Genomic DNA, 17,766 nt, shown 5'->3' on the forward strand with positions numbered 1-17,766 from the left:
AGTCACGTGACGAGCGGGATCAACATGCCGTGCAGGAAAGACGGCGCTACGGAGATGAACAGGAACTCTATTGGTGATGGCAGAAAATTACCGAAACATACTATCTGACGAAGGAGAATAACACGTTCCCGGGCCCTCTCACAGTCGTGCACTGCGATGTCGTTGATTTCGAAGCGTTCCCGAAGCTGGCGCTGTATTCCACTGCCCATAAATAAACACTGTGCGCGGTTGTTTTTTTGTTTTTTTCGTTTTATAAACTTTCTTACATTCATCACTCTGATTTAAAGAAAAAAGGAACGAAAAAGCCACGAAGTAAAGAAAGGGGCGGAAGTGTCATGAAGAAAAACCGGAAATGTTCCTGTGGGTGCGTTGGACTGGTTTCACCTGAAGTTAGGAATAAAGCACTTGAAGATATATACGAGAGTAAATGAAAAGGGGCTATATATATATATATAGATACAGGGTGTTTCACGAAACTACAAAATTAAAAGTAGCGCTAAAGACGAGGGCAAGTGGAAGACACAGACACGGACAGGCGCTGACTCACAACTGATATTTAGTGAAGAATCAAAGGAAGATAAAGCAGAAGTGCAAGGACATATACGAAATAAGAAAGAAGACTTACCAAGACAAGAGATAGCAACAATTATTTTTGACTTGAAAATGAAGAAATAAGAAAAAAAGGCGGGGTACAAAATTACGCAATTAATTACGGAAGAATAATTAACCACTTACTTATCCCAAACTTTAATAATTTTCCTAAATGGGCCCCTGGCCCAGAACCAAAACGGCTCAAGCATTTTATTGTTTAGACGTGTAGTTTTCGCAATATCGAATTTGTCCACTTTTCGTGAAACACCCTATATATATATATATATATATATATATATATATATATATATATATATATATATATATATATGGATGTATATCCATTAAAGCCCAGTTGCGCTGACTTGCAACTGGGCTTTAATGGATCTGACAATGAGTATAAATACAAAATTTGCCCGAACCAAAAGCCAAGAGGAGAAACGACACTTAAAGGGCAACTCCGCTTCTTTTCCAGTAGTGCAAAACTATACAGTTCTCTTTGTTATCATCTACAAAACCCCCATGGCAAATATTACGACGGAATTCCGCCTAGAAGTTCATTAAAATCGCTGTCAAAGTTTGACAAGCACGAATCCGCTGGTTTTGGATGAGACGTGCGGGCCAGACAACACTGCCCGGCTGCATTTCCGCTTCCTCCAAATTCCTTCTCCCGGCAAGTCCGTGACGTCATCAAGCATGTACAGCTTCTTTTTTTTCAATTTTGTTTTCTTTCCCGGGGAGAGCACGGGTGGCGCCAGCGCCGTGCTCTCCCCGGAGAGGGAAGCTGCTTTTGTAAGAATTTTGAGTGACAGGTTAATCTTCTATAATCTTCTGGGGGGAAAATAGCGACGCCTGTGCTAATCCAGGAGGCACAAAGGAGGATCCTGATAAGAGGGGAGCTCCTTCTTCCCATTGTATATCACGTGGGTGTACATGCTTAGTGATGCCGAATATACAATGTTGTCCGGCTTTGCCACCGTTTCGGTTTCGGTTTGTGATCATGGCTAGAGTAAAATTACACGAAAAATATTTTATTTTTCGCGAAACAAAGGATTGGGGATTGTTTTTGAGTGCTTCAAAAAGCAAAATCGGCCACTATCTCAAAATTTTTGAAATTAAGCGGAGTTGCCCTTTAAGAAGGACGACATGTCTTCCTATAGAGTCATCTGCGCGCATTGTTTTTCTCTGATCTACATAGAAACATGAACTCCTTTTCCGACAAGGCAAGTGTCGGGGCACTCTAAAGGCTCTGTTATATACTTTGACGTCGAGCGTGGCAGACGCGGCGTAGCGCAGCGCACACAGATGCTGATTGCATGGTCGCAGATATCGAAACCCTGCTCGCCGGCCATGAAAAATGCGCGTGCTGCGCCTTTCGACACCCCTTTAGAAGTGAAAACAGTATGAAGGGACTTGAAGTCCCTTGATACTTCTTTTACAAGTAACTACAGCCAATACAAATTACGAAGCACATTCCGCCTGGAAGCGAATGGCGACATTCAGTTCAAACCTCCGCTGTGCGCCGCCATTCTTAAAACCTGCACCGTCACGCAGTCGGCGCATGGGAAGCTCTTGCCCCGACGTTGACCCAACGTTTTTAATAAAAATAATAAACAAGCAGTGTTCGGAAGTACTCTATGCACATGGTACTTGAAGTACTACTGTTAGGAAAATTGTACTTCACTTGAAGTAAATTCTCTGAACATGTACTTGTATTTTCCGGGGAAAGTAAAACTCCCGACTTCAATGTACATTCCCCGAATATTAAAAAAAAAAAAAAAAAAAAAAATGGCGGTATCGTCGTGTGAAAACGCGCTCTTTCGATACGTCACATGGTCATTTCTCCGAGTGAGGTAATGGCGGCTGTAAGGTCGATGGAAATAAGTGCTTCATAAGTTGATTGTGTCAAATAGCTCGTCAGCGAGAGTAAAACAACAACACTGTGGCGACTTGACCTGATACAATATTTGCTGCCATTTCCGTAACAAACTGATGCACCTCCGATTACCTCTAAAGCATTGCATACCGGTTAAAAAACACTGAATTGGAATGGAAGGGCATCATGAAAGATTGCGTTAAAATCGCCTGTACTTTACCTTTAAATATATTGTATTTATAGTACGCTACTTCAAGTACATTTCACCCGGCGTACTTACTACTTTACTTGAAGTACATAACCCCTCATTCACTTTCTACTTTACTTCAAGTACTTTTTAGATGTACTTTACGCGACACTGTAAACAAGCAAACACGGTCTAAAAAATCAAGCTCAGACAGTGCTAAACCTTAAAGTCGAAATGACACATTCGCAGTACATCATTGACCAAACAAAGAAGAAAGTGAAAAACAATTAGGCACTCAGAAGCAGAACCAGCTATTAAAGCATTTCTGTGGAAAAAAACAACAACAACAACAACAAAAAGCAAGCCGGTACATATTTGGCAAGCACAATTCCGCTGACGGATCAAAACCTCTGTACTTTCTTTTTACCATAAAAAAGCATGTAAGAGTAACTTCAATAGTAACTTCAAAAGTAATTCGCCACTTTTTTATGGTAATTAGTAATTTTCTCAGTTGCTTTCGATTCAAGTAATTTCTACTCTACTCAAATTACTTTTGACTTGAATACTCAGTAACTTAACTCAAAGGCTTTCTTTGAGTAACTTGTACATGTCTGGCCTTAACACAATCAGACGCCGATTGTCTGATTGCGCGCGATTTCATAATCTCACGCGTGAGCTTATCCTTTTGCTTACCGATGACCGCGGCGTCTGTCAAAGCCTGGAGTGCATCCGCTGTCGCGACAGTGCACACGAAGATGTCCTGACACGAACCTGTGACAGATTATATACACATATATATACCGGTGTTCTCTTAACTGCTCATTAAGACAGCGTCCTGTCTGCCATATGTATCTGCGGCCGCAAGACAGGGGGAGATAATACAGAACTTCTACAACGCATGCCACAAACTGGTTTTGGTGTTTCTTAGGGCACACTGTTTTTTTTTTTTTTTCTTTTACATAACAATTTACTTTTTGCACGTCCTTGAAAGGTTGTCCGGAGTCGAGGTCCAACTAACTATCTAACTGATATTTAGTGCACACTGTTCTTTTTTTTTTTTTTTTACATCACAATTTACTTTTTGCTCATCCTCGAAAGTTTGTCGGGAACCGAAGTCCACCTAACTATCTAATTCACATGTTAAAACACCGTTTTCCCTGTCTACTTCACAACTTGATACGAAATCATAAATCCACATAAAACGTGTGAATATCTCCCTGATCAATAAAAGTATTTTTCACAACATTGTAATAATAACTACAAAGTGTTAACGAACAAAAAGTTAGGGCGCAAACAAGCTGGTGAAGGCTTAACATTTTACACGAAACCCCGAGACTGGGGGGAAGGAAGTCCCAATGCACTTCATGTTGTGTTGTCCTTCCTTCCCTCCAGTCTCAGGGTTTTGTCGAAAATACAGAGTGTGTTGTGTTTTTTTTTTCTTTTTTGCAGGGTGTCGAACCGGAACCGAACCGGTATTTTTTCCGGAACTGAACCCGAACCCGAACCATTATATTGTTATCGCGATGAACCCGAACCGGAACTGAACCGGAAAAAAATAACGGTTACCGGCTCATGTCAAAACGGTTCGGCCACGCGCTGTTCACAATGAATGTGCTATCAATGCCACTTGTTTTTTTAAGTGCCGTCAACTGACACACACCTCGCTTACATATTTTTCTTCTCCACTCAGTCTTAGGAATATAAATGCTGCATCCATGAATCTTGACAAACGCTGCATCCATGAATCTTTACATAGGAACCAGTATTGCGCTGGTCACGACTTGCACGGAAAAAAAAATTAAAAAGCTGTGCAAAAAAAAAAAATCGCGTCACGGGATTTTATTTTTTTACAATATCGTAAATCCTAAATGCTGCTGTGTGCTCATTTCATAACACGTTTCTAGAACGCGCGAGTTCTTGAAGCTTGCTTCCATCGGAATGAGAAAAGAAAAGGCTGTGGAGTTTGATAATAATGCATCCGGTTTCGTATAGGCACTTAGAAGCTAACATGTTTGTGAGACAGCGAACTCTTCTAATTTAATATTTATCCTATTACGTCCTTCTGGCGTTGCGTTCAGTGAAGTGTTTTTCATATTCCGTATCTTGTTTAATGAAAACTTCTTTAAAGGCGGGGGCTCAAAATTTTCTTCAGCGTGGCAGAAGATTCCCCCTCTTTTCTTTTTTTCCTCCTCCCCTTTCCTCCTCCATTTTCCTCCTCGCCTTTTACGGCCTTCTCGCACGAGCGCTAATGGGCTTACCGGCCCCCCGACAAAATCTCTGTAACCCTTCAAGGTTCTCTGCTTTAATCCCAAAAACCGGGGATTAGTTAGGCAGGCTGGATATGAGCTCGGAAGGGTTCGGGCTGGCTCGCTTTTCTCCTTTTTTTTTGCTCTTTTTCTGCAGTTCTAAAACACACTCAGATAGTCAACACCAACTAGCCCAACAACAAGTTCTTTTACATTCAGATACTTTCGCATGCGGCCACACACGCTACACCACCGCATATTTATCTCGAGTGAACGGAACTTGAACATCACAGCAGAAGGAAAAAAGATGGGTATTTTTATCCGAACTTTGAGCTCTACCCAGATAGTTGAAAATTTGTCGTTCTAAAAACGGCACACTGAAGACTGATTATATCACTATTGTGTTTTTTTTTTTTTTGTTTTTTGTACAAAGTAATATTCATGAGTAATTACAAGTCAAAGATATTGCAGTCAGAGGGACCCAGTCTGACCATTTCTGGGGCATAATATATAGGTTCGTACTACAGGTGTTTTCTAGAGTGACGGCCGCCTCGTTGAAGCTACTAAGAAGAGTAAAAACAAACTTCCATAAAAACTGAAACGGTTTATGGTATATTTCATCTATCTTCAGCCTTTGAAAAAAAATTTCTTCGTGGCCAAACGTGCATTTAGTTTATGTCGACAAATGTAACTGAAAACTTGACACCCGACAAATATCTTGCGTATCAGCAAAGAGAACGGGAAACACGGAGATAGAACCGCAAAATCACAATTTTCTTCGCGTAAAATAGTGCAACTAGCAATATTATGCCACTAGCAATATTATGCCATTTATTAAAAGACAGCAGGTATTACGAAGTTTTCATTCTCTTCTGTTCGCATTTGTTCGCTGATGAAGAAACGGAATGCCCAGATAGCCTCTGCAGCCCTTACATAATTGTTTGGGGCTTTGTCAGGGTGGGCGAAGGCCATCTCCAAAAAAACCCAGGAGTTCGGAAGGTGTACTACCGCAAGTTTGGGGGCTGCTTGGATAATTTAGGCGTCTGGCGTTCCCCGCCTACTTTGAAAAGGAATGGAACAGCGGTCAGCTCAACGTCGTCACCAAGCGGGAAATCGTGCCGAAATGTGTCCTTGAACACGTGCGAGATCTTTACCCGAACCCAGCCGGGATTCGCCACAATTAATCTACGAAAAAAATTATAAAAAGGGGTAGGCTTAAACGATTTGGCAGTTTTTGAATATAGTCATGCGGACTAACTGTCCACAAGTACGGAAAGAAATGCAGTAGAGATGCAGAGCTCTATTGTGTTCTTTATGTCCATACTTGTCTTTCGCGCTGTACGCCAATTAAAATGAATTCTGCAATATCTGTAGATTATGCCTGGTTATGTTGTCTTTAAAAGAAAAGTAATCAAGCAAGTTCGGTATCGTGCCACAATTTGTGCATATACAATTTTATGTGGAATTCAAATTCAAAACAGTACTTCCGCGGGAAATAATGCATCCGTCGTTCTTCATCTTCCTGAAGCTATGAACTACCGATCACGGCTACAGGACTTTTGGGTCCACAAAATATCACGCTCAGTAGAAAATTCGCCTTTTCTACCAAAAGTACTGAAAATTATTTATTTTTCAAACAGGTCGGGTGGTGATGCGTGTTTGAGTGTAGAACCGTTGACTGGGGACTGGTTTGCGCCGAGAGTGCAGTGCTTCCTTTCATGCTGCCCGCGACGAGTGTTGAAATTTGAATATAGTAGAAATAAAATCAACTGACACCCTTAGAATTATTTTAAACTTGCGCTTTTTTCAGGCATTAAGATTTTTATCGTACCTTTTATTCATTGTCGTCTTCGATGAGGGAACAACTTGCCGAGGAGGCCGCGCTGTCCGCGTACGCGCCTTGACAGATAAGGTCGCGAATGCTTTTCACGAATCTTTAAAGACCAAGCATAAAAATGAAAGACGCAGCCACTTTACGCCAATGAATTAAGCCAACTTTATGTTTTGGGTAGACGTCTTGCGAGAGTTGCAGTATTTTTAATTATGCCTAATAAATTAAATGTTTAGGACTAAGTACCAAACTTTTTTAGATGTATTAAGAACCAAAATGTCAATTGGAAAGTTCTAGAGCTGCTTGAGAAACACCCGAATTAGCTGTTTGCAACGTGATGCGGCTCGCGTGGCTTCCTTCTGACTAGTAATAAAGCTTATGAAACATGACAAAATACCCCGTGATAAAGCGCCCGCCCCATCATAAACTCAATTTCGAATGTCCCGGGATTTGTTTTCATAGGCCGGAAGAAAAAAAAAAGAGATGCATTCAAGACGCGTGCCCCACGCTTTATTTATATCAGAAAAGAACTGCCCTCTATTTTATATACAACGTTTATTTATTTATCTTTTTTCACCTACTAGATATTAGAAAAGAACGTGGAAATTAACGTTTTGTGGATGTGAGCTAAACGGCCAGGCGAAGATTGGGTTCAAGAAAGAACGCAACAAAAACCGACTGATTACCTAACATTTGTTAATAAACTTTTTGATTATAAAAGAAAACGGGATAGTTGATTTATAAAGTTGTTGGGCGTAATCGAAAGCCACCAAATTCTCCAGTGAAAATTAGCGCCATTGCGGTTTGTGTAGGTGAGCTATACGGCCAGGCGAGGATTAGGTTCAATAACGAACGCAACTAAAACCGACCGATTGCCTAAAATTCGCTAATTAACCTTTTAATTAGAAAAGAAAACGGCATCTTGTATTTAGAAAGTCGTTGGCCATAATCGCAAGCCACCAAACCGTCCATTCTTAAAAAGATGCAACGCGTATTATACTGCGTCCTCCTAATTTGGGCGCGAAAATATAGTTCTGATTTTATGTGGGCTCCATCTCCGCGTGGCACAGCCTAACGCCATGAAGCTAAAGCGACAAATCATGCGCATCGCTGTGACAACGCCACTGTAGAAGGGGCGAGGAGTGCGGTGGCCGAAAAGATTGCGGTAACACCACTGATCTCTATGTCTAGTGTGGGTAACACGATTCGCGTCCAAATTAGGCTTTTTAGGACGCCGTGAGCCACTTCACGTCCACTACATCTCTTTAAAAATGAATGATTTGGTGTTTTTGATGACTATAGATAAGGCACAAACCGCAATTGCGTAACTCTGACGTCTTTTTTAGAAAAATGTCTAGTCGTTAAAAAAACTCGCCCTGTATAAGCACGGTTGTAAGGCAGTTCTTTACGTCCGGCGACATCATTACGGCATGGAAGGAGACGTTGACCACAGATCATACTCTGTGTATGATCTGTGGTCACTGTTTTTTTTTGTTTTTTTTTCGAACGAGAATGAGCAAACATTTGATACCAGATAAAATAGATTTAGCATTCACCAAATTCGGCTTGTTTACTTGATTCAAATCGATATTTGATTTGATTACACTTATTTTGTACCCGCACACGCCTACTTTATTCCCTAATGAGTTACAAGTAATAATTACATTGTTTTTTGTATTTTTTTTTTTTGTCGTGCGAGGTCATCACAATTTATTATTAACAATTGGAGCTATGCGATTACGCGGAGGAGGCGCATTTGAAGATATTCAAAATTGTTCTGAATACACAAACAACTTCAAACGTCTTGCTGCTTGGGTCGTTTCCTACACGCAGGACCAATAATAAAGTCAACACCTTATAGAGGAGACTATTTCTATCAACTCAACGCGCAAACACAATGTGAAGCGTGTCTGCGTACGTTGGAAAAGAGATACTGGCGAGCAAACCATAGCGTCGAATGTCCATGTATCAAAATGTCCGTGCACCGAAATATCCGCTCACCGAAAAGTCCCACACCGAAAAGTCTTTGCAGCAAAAAGTCCGTACACTGAAATGTCTGTGCACCAAAAAGTCCGCACCGAAATGCCCTACAGCAAAACGCTCTACAGCGAAAAGTGCTAGACCCACTGCGGATGGGATCCTCCGTCACCTCTGCCGGTTTACGAACCATGATGATTCAGAACCACTGGTCTATGGATCGAGCGCCATCCCTGATATACAGAAAACGCCGCTCGTACTTCCCGTTGTCGCCATGAATCCGCCTAAACAACGAAAGATGCCAAATCAGATATTTATATTAAAATTGATACTTCAATGACTACTTCTTTGAGCAGAACAAGGTATTTGTGCTCTCACAACAGCAAGAATCGTCCTCCAACCCAATGCTAAAAAAGAGCCAATGCAACTCGTTGGGCAGAGCAAGTGCCAAGCTCGCTCAAAACAGCTACTCGGTTGGTTCAGCTCCTCGTCGCAGGTGTGTCGGCTGGCTTCTGGATAATCTTTTCAAATCCTCGAAGCTTTCATTTCCTCCACCCCAAACTTGTAAAAAAAAAAACAAAAAAACAGGCAGATAGCAAAAAAAAAAAAAAAGAATCGGAAAATGGCGAGGAGGAAACGAGAGGCGATTTCCTCCTTTCCCAGTGGCGAGAAGGAAAGTGAGGGTCGGGTTCCTTCTCTCTGCTTGCGGGCCGGCCTTTAAGGGTCTAATTTGAGTTACCGAAGGCTAGTTCAAATAAAGAAAGCTGTATTTTCTCCCCACTGTTCCTTCGATTGCTTACACGCCGAGGTGGCGCGATAGTTAGCGAGTTGTACCTGTAAGTGGGTTTGTAAGGAGGTCGCGGATTTTACAGCTACTGCGTCGGACTCAATTAGATGAAGTCCGAATGCGTAAACGTCGGTGAGGTAACCTTTGAGTGCACATAAAGAAACCATTCCTGGTAGAAATCCCTGAGCCTTACACTGGGATGTATCCCGTTTCGTATGTGGTGATTTCAGATGTTTTATTTGTAATTTATTTTGATGTTGCAATTTGTCATTTATAATTTTCGAACCGGTTCGCGAACCGGTTCATTCGCGGATCGAATTAATCGAACCGGAACTGAACCGGAACAAAATAGATTTACCTTAACCTGAACCGTAACCGAACCCGTATTTTTTTCCGTTCGACACACTGCTTTTTTGTGTGTTTACGACATATTTTGTTTATTTTTTTCGTTGTTGTTGCTTCGTTGTTGTAACTCTAGTTTTGTCAAGAAGACGGAAGACCAGACCTTGCCAAGCCAAAATCGGTTGTTTTTTGGCATATGTATATGTGTGGATGCAAATAAAATAATTGATTATGATTACGATCTGAAGCTAGATAACCCCGGCACCAGAATAACGTCCGCCAGCGAGGACCGGAATAGTCTCGGTCTCCGAAAACCAAGGTTACAGACGAAAAGGTTTCGCCTAAAACGATTGTACACAAGCCGGTTTGGAACATGAAAATGCTTACCGGTAAGGATACTGAAGAAACAAAAGAGGAGAGGAAAGGATAAGACAGGGACCGATTACGAATGAAGTGACAAAATGGATGACGAGCTTTAAGAAAAACGCTTAAAATATGCGTCAATACTCACACGGCCTTATATACGAGTATATGTTGCCAACGCGTATAACCCAGGCGAAGGTCCGCCCACTCGATGGCCACTGTTTGCCAACGCAGAGCGCGCGATATCTCGCAGAAGAAAAAAAAAAAGCCATTTTCCATGCGCGAAACGGGGCGCAGCGCAGGGGACAAAGATAGCAGCACCAAGAATAGCATTACTGGGACTGTCTATCGTTCCCACAGGGATGCTTCATAGTTAGCCGATAACTAGGCTGTGCACTCTCTGGTTTTAACCGAAATACGCGCCGGTGTATAAAAAAAAAAACACAAACACCGAAAAACATGCGCCGAGTTATAATAAACACCGGAAGCACACCCTACACATAACCTACATGAGCTACTTAAGTGAAGCTGGCCAGATGTATGGAGGCCCCTTTCCCAACGAGTCGGAGAAAGGTACTTTGCACCGAAAAGTCGCCCGCCTACATTCCTTCTGCAGAGAAAGTAAGACCAGACACGGGAAGAAAATTTGAGTTTACATACGTGAATGTAAACGTACGCCTACGTGTGCTTATCCGTGCGTTTAAAACTATCATTTTTCTCGTTTATTTTGTTTTACAGATTCTGATATTCGCGACATGTCAGCGTAATTTCTGAGCATTAGCGAACTGTTTCTTTCCTTGCCCCCTTCTCCTTTCCTGCCCCATCACGGATGATGTAAATATTCGAAGCCACTGTACCCAGAGAGGGACAACCCAATTTACTCTAAGGGTGTATGGTGCCACTCTTTCGTGCCATGTCGGGATCATTTTCGCACAGAACGCCCTCGAGATGACTGATCACATCTAAACCAACTCTCAATATCACGTGGCAAAGAAAATCTGGATCTGCGGACGTTCGCGAGGACTTCACTGATGGTACCTTAAATCGCAACTCATAACCCACGCCGTACCGGGACTTCTACGCAAGCAAGTGCAGCGTAATAAACTCGTTAATATAATCGCTTAAAATAAGCAATCAGTTCCGCGAAAAGAACAAACAAAAAAGCGACAGTAAAAAAATATTAAAAAGAAAACACCCTAGAAATATTATTGTTTTCGCTTGGTTCATTAAGCCTCTATGATTGTGTGTATTCAGAAAAGCAGTCTCATGACGCTTCGTTGCACTCACATGTCTAACTGTATAAGATTCCAGGTTTCTCGAGTTTTTTTTAATGACTCTTCTTGTGCAAGTTAATTCGTGTTTTCCTGGTTTCATTTTTTTTTTTATTTGTAAATTTGGCGTTTACCGGAGTTCACGTCTGTTAACCTGCAAGTTGGTATAGTTCGGCGTTTATCGAGTTTATTTCGTTTTATTTCTATATGCCGTGATGACAAACACAAAAAGCAATGACACCCACGCAGGAACGCATAAGAATTGTTGAAAGCCGTTTTAAATGTGAGCGATGTATACTTCACCATCTGGGCGATCGTGGACCACACTGATATAAAAACCTTGCATCCTCCTTTACCTCTTGAATGAATCCCAAATGGCATAGTCTAAGCCAGAAACTGGAGAAATGGCTAGCATTATTGCAAACTTAGATTGGTTTCATTCGCGACCCATAAATTCAAACACTTTGGCCAGTTGTCATGAACGGATGTTGGGGATATTGAATCCTCCGAGGTGCCCTACTTTGACATTCACTAACGTAAATCGTCCTGGAATTATTTTTGCCATTGCGTTGTCAATTATTAATCAGAATAAATCCAAAATTACACTTAATTCCCCAAAATTGTTTATAAGATTTTTTTTTGCTGTTTTACCTAAAGACATAAAATCGTGCAAATTAAAAAGAAAAAAAAAGTTTTTACGGTTGGATCTTACAAGAGAAAAAGAATAAAGGAAAAAAGTGAAAGCCGTTTACAAATACCTGTAACACCGAATTGGAGCGCAGCTCTTGAGGAGGAGTAGGGAAGGGTACTGAGGGGGGCCAGATCACCTGCGGGTACTCACGTGACCCCGGGGGGGTCACGTGATCTCGGGGGAGGGGGGTCACAAGCCCTCGGAAAGGGGGGGTCACGTGACCTCGGGGGGGGGGGGGGGGTCACGCGACCTCGGAGGGGGTCACGTGACCTCGGGGGGGGGGGGGGTCACGTGCCCTCGGAGGGGGTCACGTGACCTCGGAGGGGGGGCGCGTGACCTCGGGGGGGTTGCGTGACCTCGGGGGGGGTCACGTGACCCCTCCCCCCCGGTTACGCCGACGCCGACGCCGACGCCGACGCCGACGCCGCTCAGGCTGGAAACGGGCCCCTAAGAGCTGCGCTCTAAAATGGCCCCGGACTAAAAGTTATTGGTGAAAACCTGTACAAAATCCTTCCAAGTGAATTAATTGTAAACACATATGGACGTTTAAACTGTTTCGGAGAATCGCCACATCGGAGTTAAAATTCAGCACACTTTCAGTGTATTTTTAATGTGTGCAAGTATTCCATGAGGTACTCTTAGGAAACGACCAGTCCAGAGCCCTTTTGCTCAATGCAACGTTAAATCTCCACTATGATGGTCTTCCAGTGGCATCACCTTTGATGCTATCATAATCAAAGTCCATCACCGCAAGAACAACCGAAGTTCAGTAAAGTTGTTTTAGACAAATGTTTCAAGGTCGAAATTTGACCTTCTCTGCGGTATGCTCAGATGCCAACTTCTGCCAGCACGAAGTTTACAAGCGCTTGAAAAATCCAAACGAGAAGCTCGCAACCAAAACAACAACAAAATTTATCATACGTAACAACATATGAGCCCAGATCTGCTAAACTTCCTCACAAGTCATGTTCATACATATATAAAGCAACACAAGCGGTTCCATTGATGTGCTTGTACAGACGCGATCAAGCTGAATAGAGCAGGATATCGGTTATTTCTTTTTTCCTCCGTTGGGCGTTAGACTGGTGACAGCCGGTGGAACTATATTACGTCAAGTTTATTTAGAACCGTCAAGGGAGACTGCGATAGTCTATCGGGCGAGCGCTGGACGTCCGTTTCAGATGTGAAAGCCATCTAACAGTAATCAAAAATTTTTTTGCAATGATGGTGGTGACAGGAGAACAAATAAACTCAATCACGTAACCTCAACTCTATGAAAAAAAGACGAGATAGTGAATATATGCTCTAAAGACTACACATTCTCGTGATCTGGTGAAGTAGTGTGATGCCACCATTAGAACGGCAGGTTCGGCTCTATAGACAAGGTAACTAAAGGGACCTATGGAAGGGGGCCCAATCTCGTAAAGCATACTGTTAAAACCTTAAACCTGAAGAAAAAAACTCTGCTTTTCTAGTTTTGGAAGAAACTTTCTACTCTATAAACTTCCCTTCCTATTTGACGGCTTTACAAAATGGGACGCCGTAAAATAACCGGTTGCTTGAAAAGTAACACTGAATATTCTTTGAAATTGACAGAGACAGACTGATGATGTTTAGCATCTGCCACAGAGTGGGCAGGTAACCAAAAGAGGGTCACTGGCACACCTTGTCTCTTTTGTATGGGCATGGTTTGTTTTGTTTTCTACGCACAGTGGGGTGCGGGTGTCTTTTCCACGTTTAGTAGAGAAGAAGATAAACCTGACCTACAGGCCGGTTCTCACATGCCTCGAAGCGCTGATTTAGCCCTAGTCACGTGTCGTCAGCGTCTTGTCGTCTACCATGAGCAACAGTTTTGACGGAGCGATACAAAGCTGATGAACGCTCCCGTCAGCACGCGCTTAGCTCGAGGTAAGCGCTATGCTTGTAGCCCTCTGCTGCATGTGCGAAAAGGCTTTCATAGCCTTGGGCGAGGATTGTTGAGAGGGGGTCCCCGAGCTTGGAGGGCTTCAATCAGCTTGGCTAGGTTCGTTGAACACTCATTGCACAAGCGTGTCTCCTTTACATGTCTGAACGTGCAGGAATTGTCATTCACTAGTAAATGAACCCAGCTGCGTCTTCCTTGACGTTTAAGCTGTCATTGCCCGAGCAGCTCGACTGCAACCTGCCTCTTTCTGTGGTCCCCTTTCTTCGTCGTCGATTTAATTTCGTGTCACGTCTCCTTTGTCCCGAACCGTTCAGGGTTCTTTTCCTGACCCCATCAATCCCTCTGTCCCTTCTTGCTGCCCCCCTCACTACTCTCCCCTTCTACTGGCATTAAAACACCGGCCGCTCTAAATCGACGCCACGTTGAGTAACTTAAGGTACTTTGTCTTCTACGAAGAAAATTTTCGAGCCTCCCAGTTATGCGATGCTGGCATATAAATATAATAATAATGACAAGAGTCGTCAGTGCAAGACTTGCATGCGCGTACGCCTGAAACTTAATAACGCTTAAAAAAAAAAAAAAAACACTAAAAAAACATGCAATATGTTTAAAGAAACGTTTTACGAAATTAAATAACAGAATTTACGCTGTTCAAATTCCAGAATCGGTAGTTTCATTGTACCAAATAAATACGACAACTCCTACTCTCTCGCCTGTGTCAACAACAAAACGGCACAAGTATCGAGAAATGCAGTGGGTTATTTTTATTCCCATAATACAATATAGCGCGACACCAGCCTCGTATTACAGCAAAACAAGCACGACGAATGAGATTTTCGAAACCACAGCGGGACGAATAGATGTAAAGGAAGCCACCAGCCCCAACCCCCCCCCCCCCCCCCCCCCCCCCGTATCCTCAATACGGTGTCAATCCACCATATCACCAAAGCTGCCAATAAACTAGACGCCACAATCACTCGAGGCCATTCCTCTAGACCACAAGATAAAAACACATACACACAAAAAAGAGAAAGTGTCCTGTAAAAAGCGTACGCAGAGAAAGGAATCCGCCGACGGAAGAATAAAAAAAAGCCGGGATTGGGAAGGGGGGGGGGCATCTTCCGCCCACCTGGACAACTTTCACTACGCCTGCACCCTCCAGAAAAGTAAAAAAAAAAGCAGCACCGCGCACGCACGTAAAAGGCAAGCACTTTTACTTTCACGAAGTGGGCGAGGAGGGGTCCCACAGTCGGCGGCAGCAGCCTTGGAAAACAAAGAGAGGAAAGCGTGGAAAGCGAGAGCCCGCTGGTGCGCTGGCCCGTGGGTCCCCAAAGCAGCGAAAGGGAAGAGTCCCCGCTTGCACGGTCCGGCGGAGGAGGTACCGGCGGGAGAGGAGGCCTTCCCTGGCTTGCCCTAGTTTGCACAAGTCCTCTCCGCTCGCCAAATGGGTCAAGCGACGCCATTGGCGGACAGTATAAATAAAGCGAGACTGCCAGCCATCCACCGTAGCAGCGAACCGATCCTTTCCCCCCTGTCCGCTCGCGTCGTGGCGCTGTGTGTGTGCGTGTGTTCGGGTCCGCCTACCCCCTCGCTTGCTGGTCAGCCTCTATAAAAGATAGAGTTCAATTCACAGCGGTCGTCACTGGTCCTTGGGATATCCGAGAACATCGCGAGGTGAGTGCGCGCCGGCCGCGAGCCTCCTTCGACGGGTGGGAGTCGTGAGCCCTTCCAGGGGGCTTGCCTTCGACACCGGGTGCCCCTTCCGCCCGGGGCTCGCGGTTATAATCGCGACCACGATAGCTAGGGTCTGCCTTCCCGGAAGTGCGTCTGGAGGGGCAGGCCTGAATGGGTAGCACTAGATTCCGCGTCCCCCCTTTCGACACTGCAATCAGCACTGATGCATATATCTAGTAGTCGGTCAGTGGGCTTTGATAGCATTACCTCTTCTCAGGTGTCGCACCGTCAGTACATTCCCTAAGCCTTTAGCTTCCGCCAAAGCGTTAAACCCCAGCTTCTTCCGGGATGCATAGCTTCTTCGCCTTCTAACCCAAACCGATTATTCAAGTGTGCGGTGTACTGTCCTTGTGTCGGAGATTCAGGCTGCTCAACGGACGCAGGTGCCAGAATGAGAGCGTACCTCTGCGTGGCTGCCCTACTGCTGGGCAGCGCCCTGGCTGAGCCAGGTCACTTCGGCGGCGGAGGTTTCGGCGGCGGAGGCTTCGGAGGCGGTGGCTACGGCGGAGGCGGCTTCGGTGGCGGCGGCGGAGGCTACGGAGGTGGCGGCGGACACGGCCACGGCTGGTACGAGCCGCACCTCACCCTGGTGGTGAAGAAGGTGCACAAGCCCGTGCCGGTGCCCCACCACGTGCCCGTGCCCGTCCCCTACCCTGTGCACAAGTCCGTGCCCGTGTACAAGCAAGTGCCCGTGCCGAAGCCGGTGCCCGTGCCTCACATCGTACACCAGTTCTACCCGGTGCCCAAAGTGATTCACGTCCCCAAGCCCGTTCCCGTGCCGCACAAGGTCACCATCCACAAGCCGTACCCTGTCCCGTACCCAGTCAAGGTGCCCAAGCCGTACGTGGTGCACGTGCCCAAGCCCTACATCGTGCACAAGCCCTTCCCGGTCCCGGTGACGGTACACATCCCCAAGCCGTACCCAGTCCACATCCACAAGCACGTGCCGGTGCCCTTCACCAAGCACATCCCCGTAGAGGTGCCCGTCGTCAAGGAACACCCCGTGATCATCAAGAAGCCCGTCCCCGTCGTGTAAGCCCCCGTTTCTATCGCTCCCGCCTTCCTTTCTCGGACGTGGCGGCCAACTTTCCCGCTCGGAGGAGAGGGCGGCGGACGTCGTCCCACAGACAAAGCCGTTCGTTCCAGTCGGCCCTTTTCAGAGTCAGTGTCGAGGAGAACCGGTACTTTCGGTCCACTTCTGTCCGCTGTCAAGAGCGCGTTTCGAGAGGGAACACCCCTCTCGGAGGGGGTCCTCTACCTCGGAACGACCTTCCCACGGGCGGAGGGCCGCGCCCTCAGCAAACGCGATGACTGCGCGCTTTTCGTGTAGCCGGCGTTGTTTCCTCACCGCCGGAGAACAAGCGTTCATTTCCAACTTTGTCGAGCGTGTCTTCGTCAATAGTAATGTGTGATTCCTTCTCTCCTTTCACAGCCTCGAGTCCAAGGGATGGCACTAAGTCTAACGCAGCGGAGGTCTCCAGTCGGCCACCTAAGACAACGAGCACGGCCTGGCACGTCCATTGGGAGGATCCGCCCGGGCATCGGCCGCTCTGCAGCACTCCACGAGCCACGGAAGCTGCATCTCTGCAGCTAGCTACGCTCTGTAGCCATCTGTGGAGCGCTCTAGAAGGGCCGTAAGCCCAAACCTCTGCGGGACAATCCTTTTGAAAACTGTCCAACTCTTGGATGCCGTGTTACGAAAGACCACAGTCAGCAAGCTCGGCTTTCTTCGTTTTCCTTTTTTTTTTTTTTATCGCCACCGTAACCAACTGTTTTAAAACCTTCGTGTATTTTTTTTTTTCTTTTTTACGTTTGTACATAAGGCATATTCCTTGTACAGGCGATCTTATACCTCTCATGCCACGGGTGGATGATCAGAGGACGTATCGAGGAGGACATTTTTCTTTTCTCTCCTCGTGTTTAGCGTTATTTGTTTTTATTTAGTA

The 17,766-nt window shown here is 45.0% G+C and overlaps 1 protein-coding gene across 1 annotated transcript; it reads left to right on the forward strand.

Annotated features, from left to right (window-relative positions):
* Window positions 1-16,211: 16,211 nt before the first annotated feature.
* On the forward strand, window positions 16,212-17,277 carry LOC8041566 (cuticle protein 79-like). The gene is made up of 2 exons (XM_029973720.2): window positions 16,212-16,852; window positions 17,253-17,277. Exons 1-2 carry the CDS (start codon window positions 16,212-16,214, stop codon window positions 17,275-17,277), a joined length of 666 nt encoding a protein of 221 aa, XP_029829580.2.
* The last annotated feature ends 489 nt before the right edge of the window (window positions 17,278-17,766 follow it).

Source organism: Ixodes scapularis, unplaced genomic scaffold, assembly GCF_016920785.2.
Source record: "Ixodes scapularis isolate PalLabHiFi unplaced genomic scaffold, ASM1692078v2 PGA_scaffold7__128_contigs__length_106722199, whole genome shotgun sequence".
Classification (NCBI taxonomy): Eukaryota; Metazoa; Arthropoda; class Arachnida; order Ixodida; family Ixodidae; genus Ixodes; species Ixodes scapularis.

What these genes read in the sequence shown, in the direction of transcription:
- LOC8041566 (XM_029973720.2), top strand. Translation starts at nt 16,212, where the DNA reads ATGAGAGCGTACCTCTGCGTGGCTGCCCTACTGCTGGGCAGCGCCCTG. An exon ending in AAGAAGCCCGTCCCCGTCGT is followed by an intron (nt 16,853 to 17,252) that starts GTAAGCCCCCGT and finishes CTCCTTTCACAG; the next exon opens with CCTCGAGTCCAAGGGATGGC.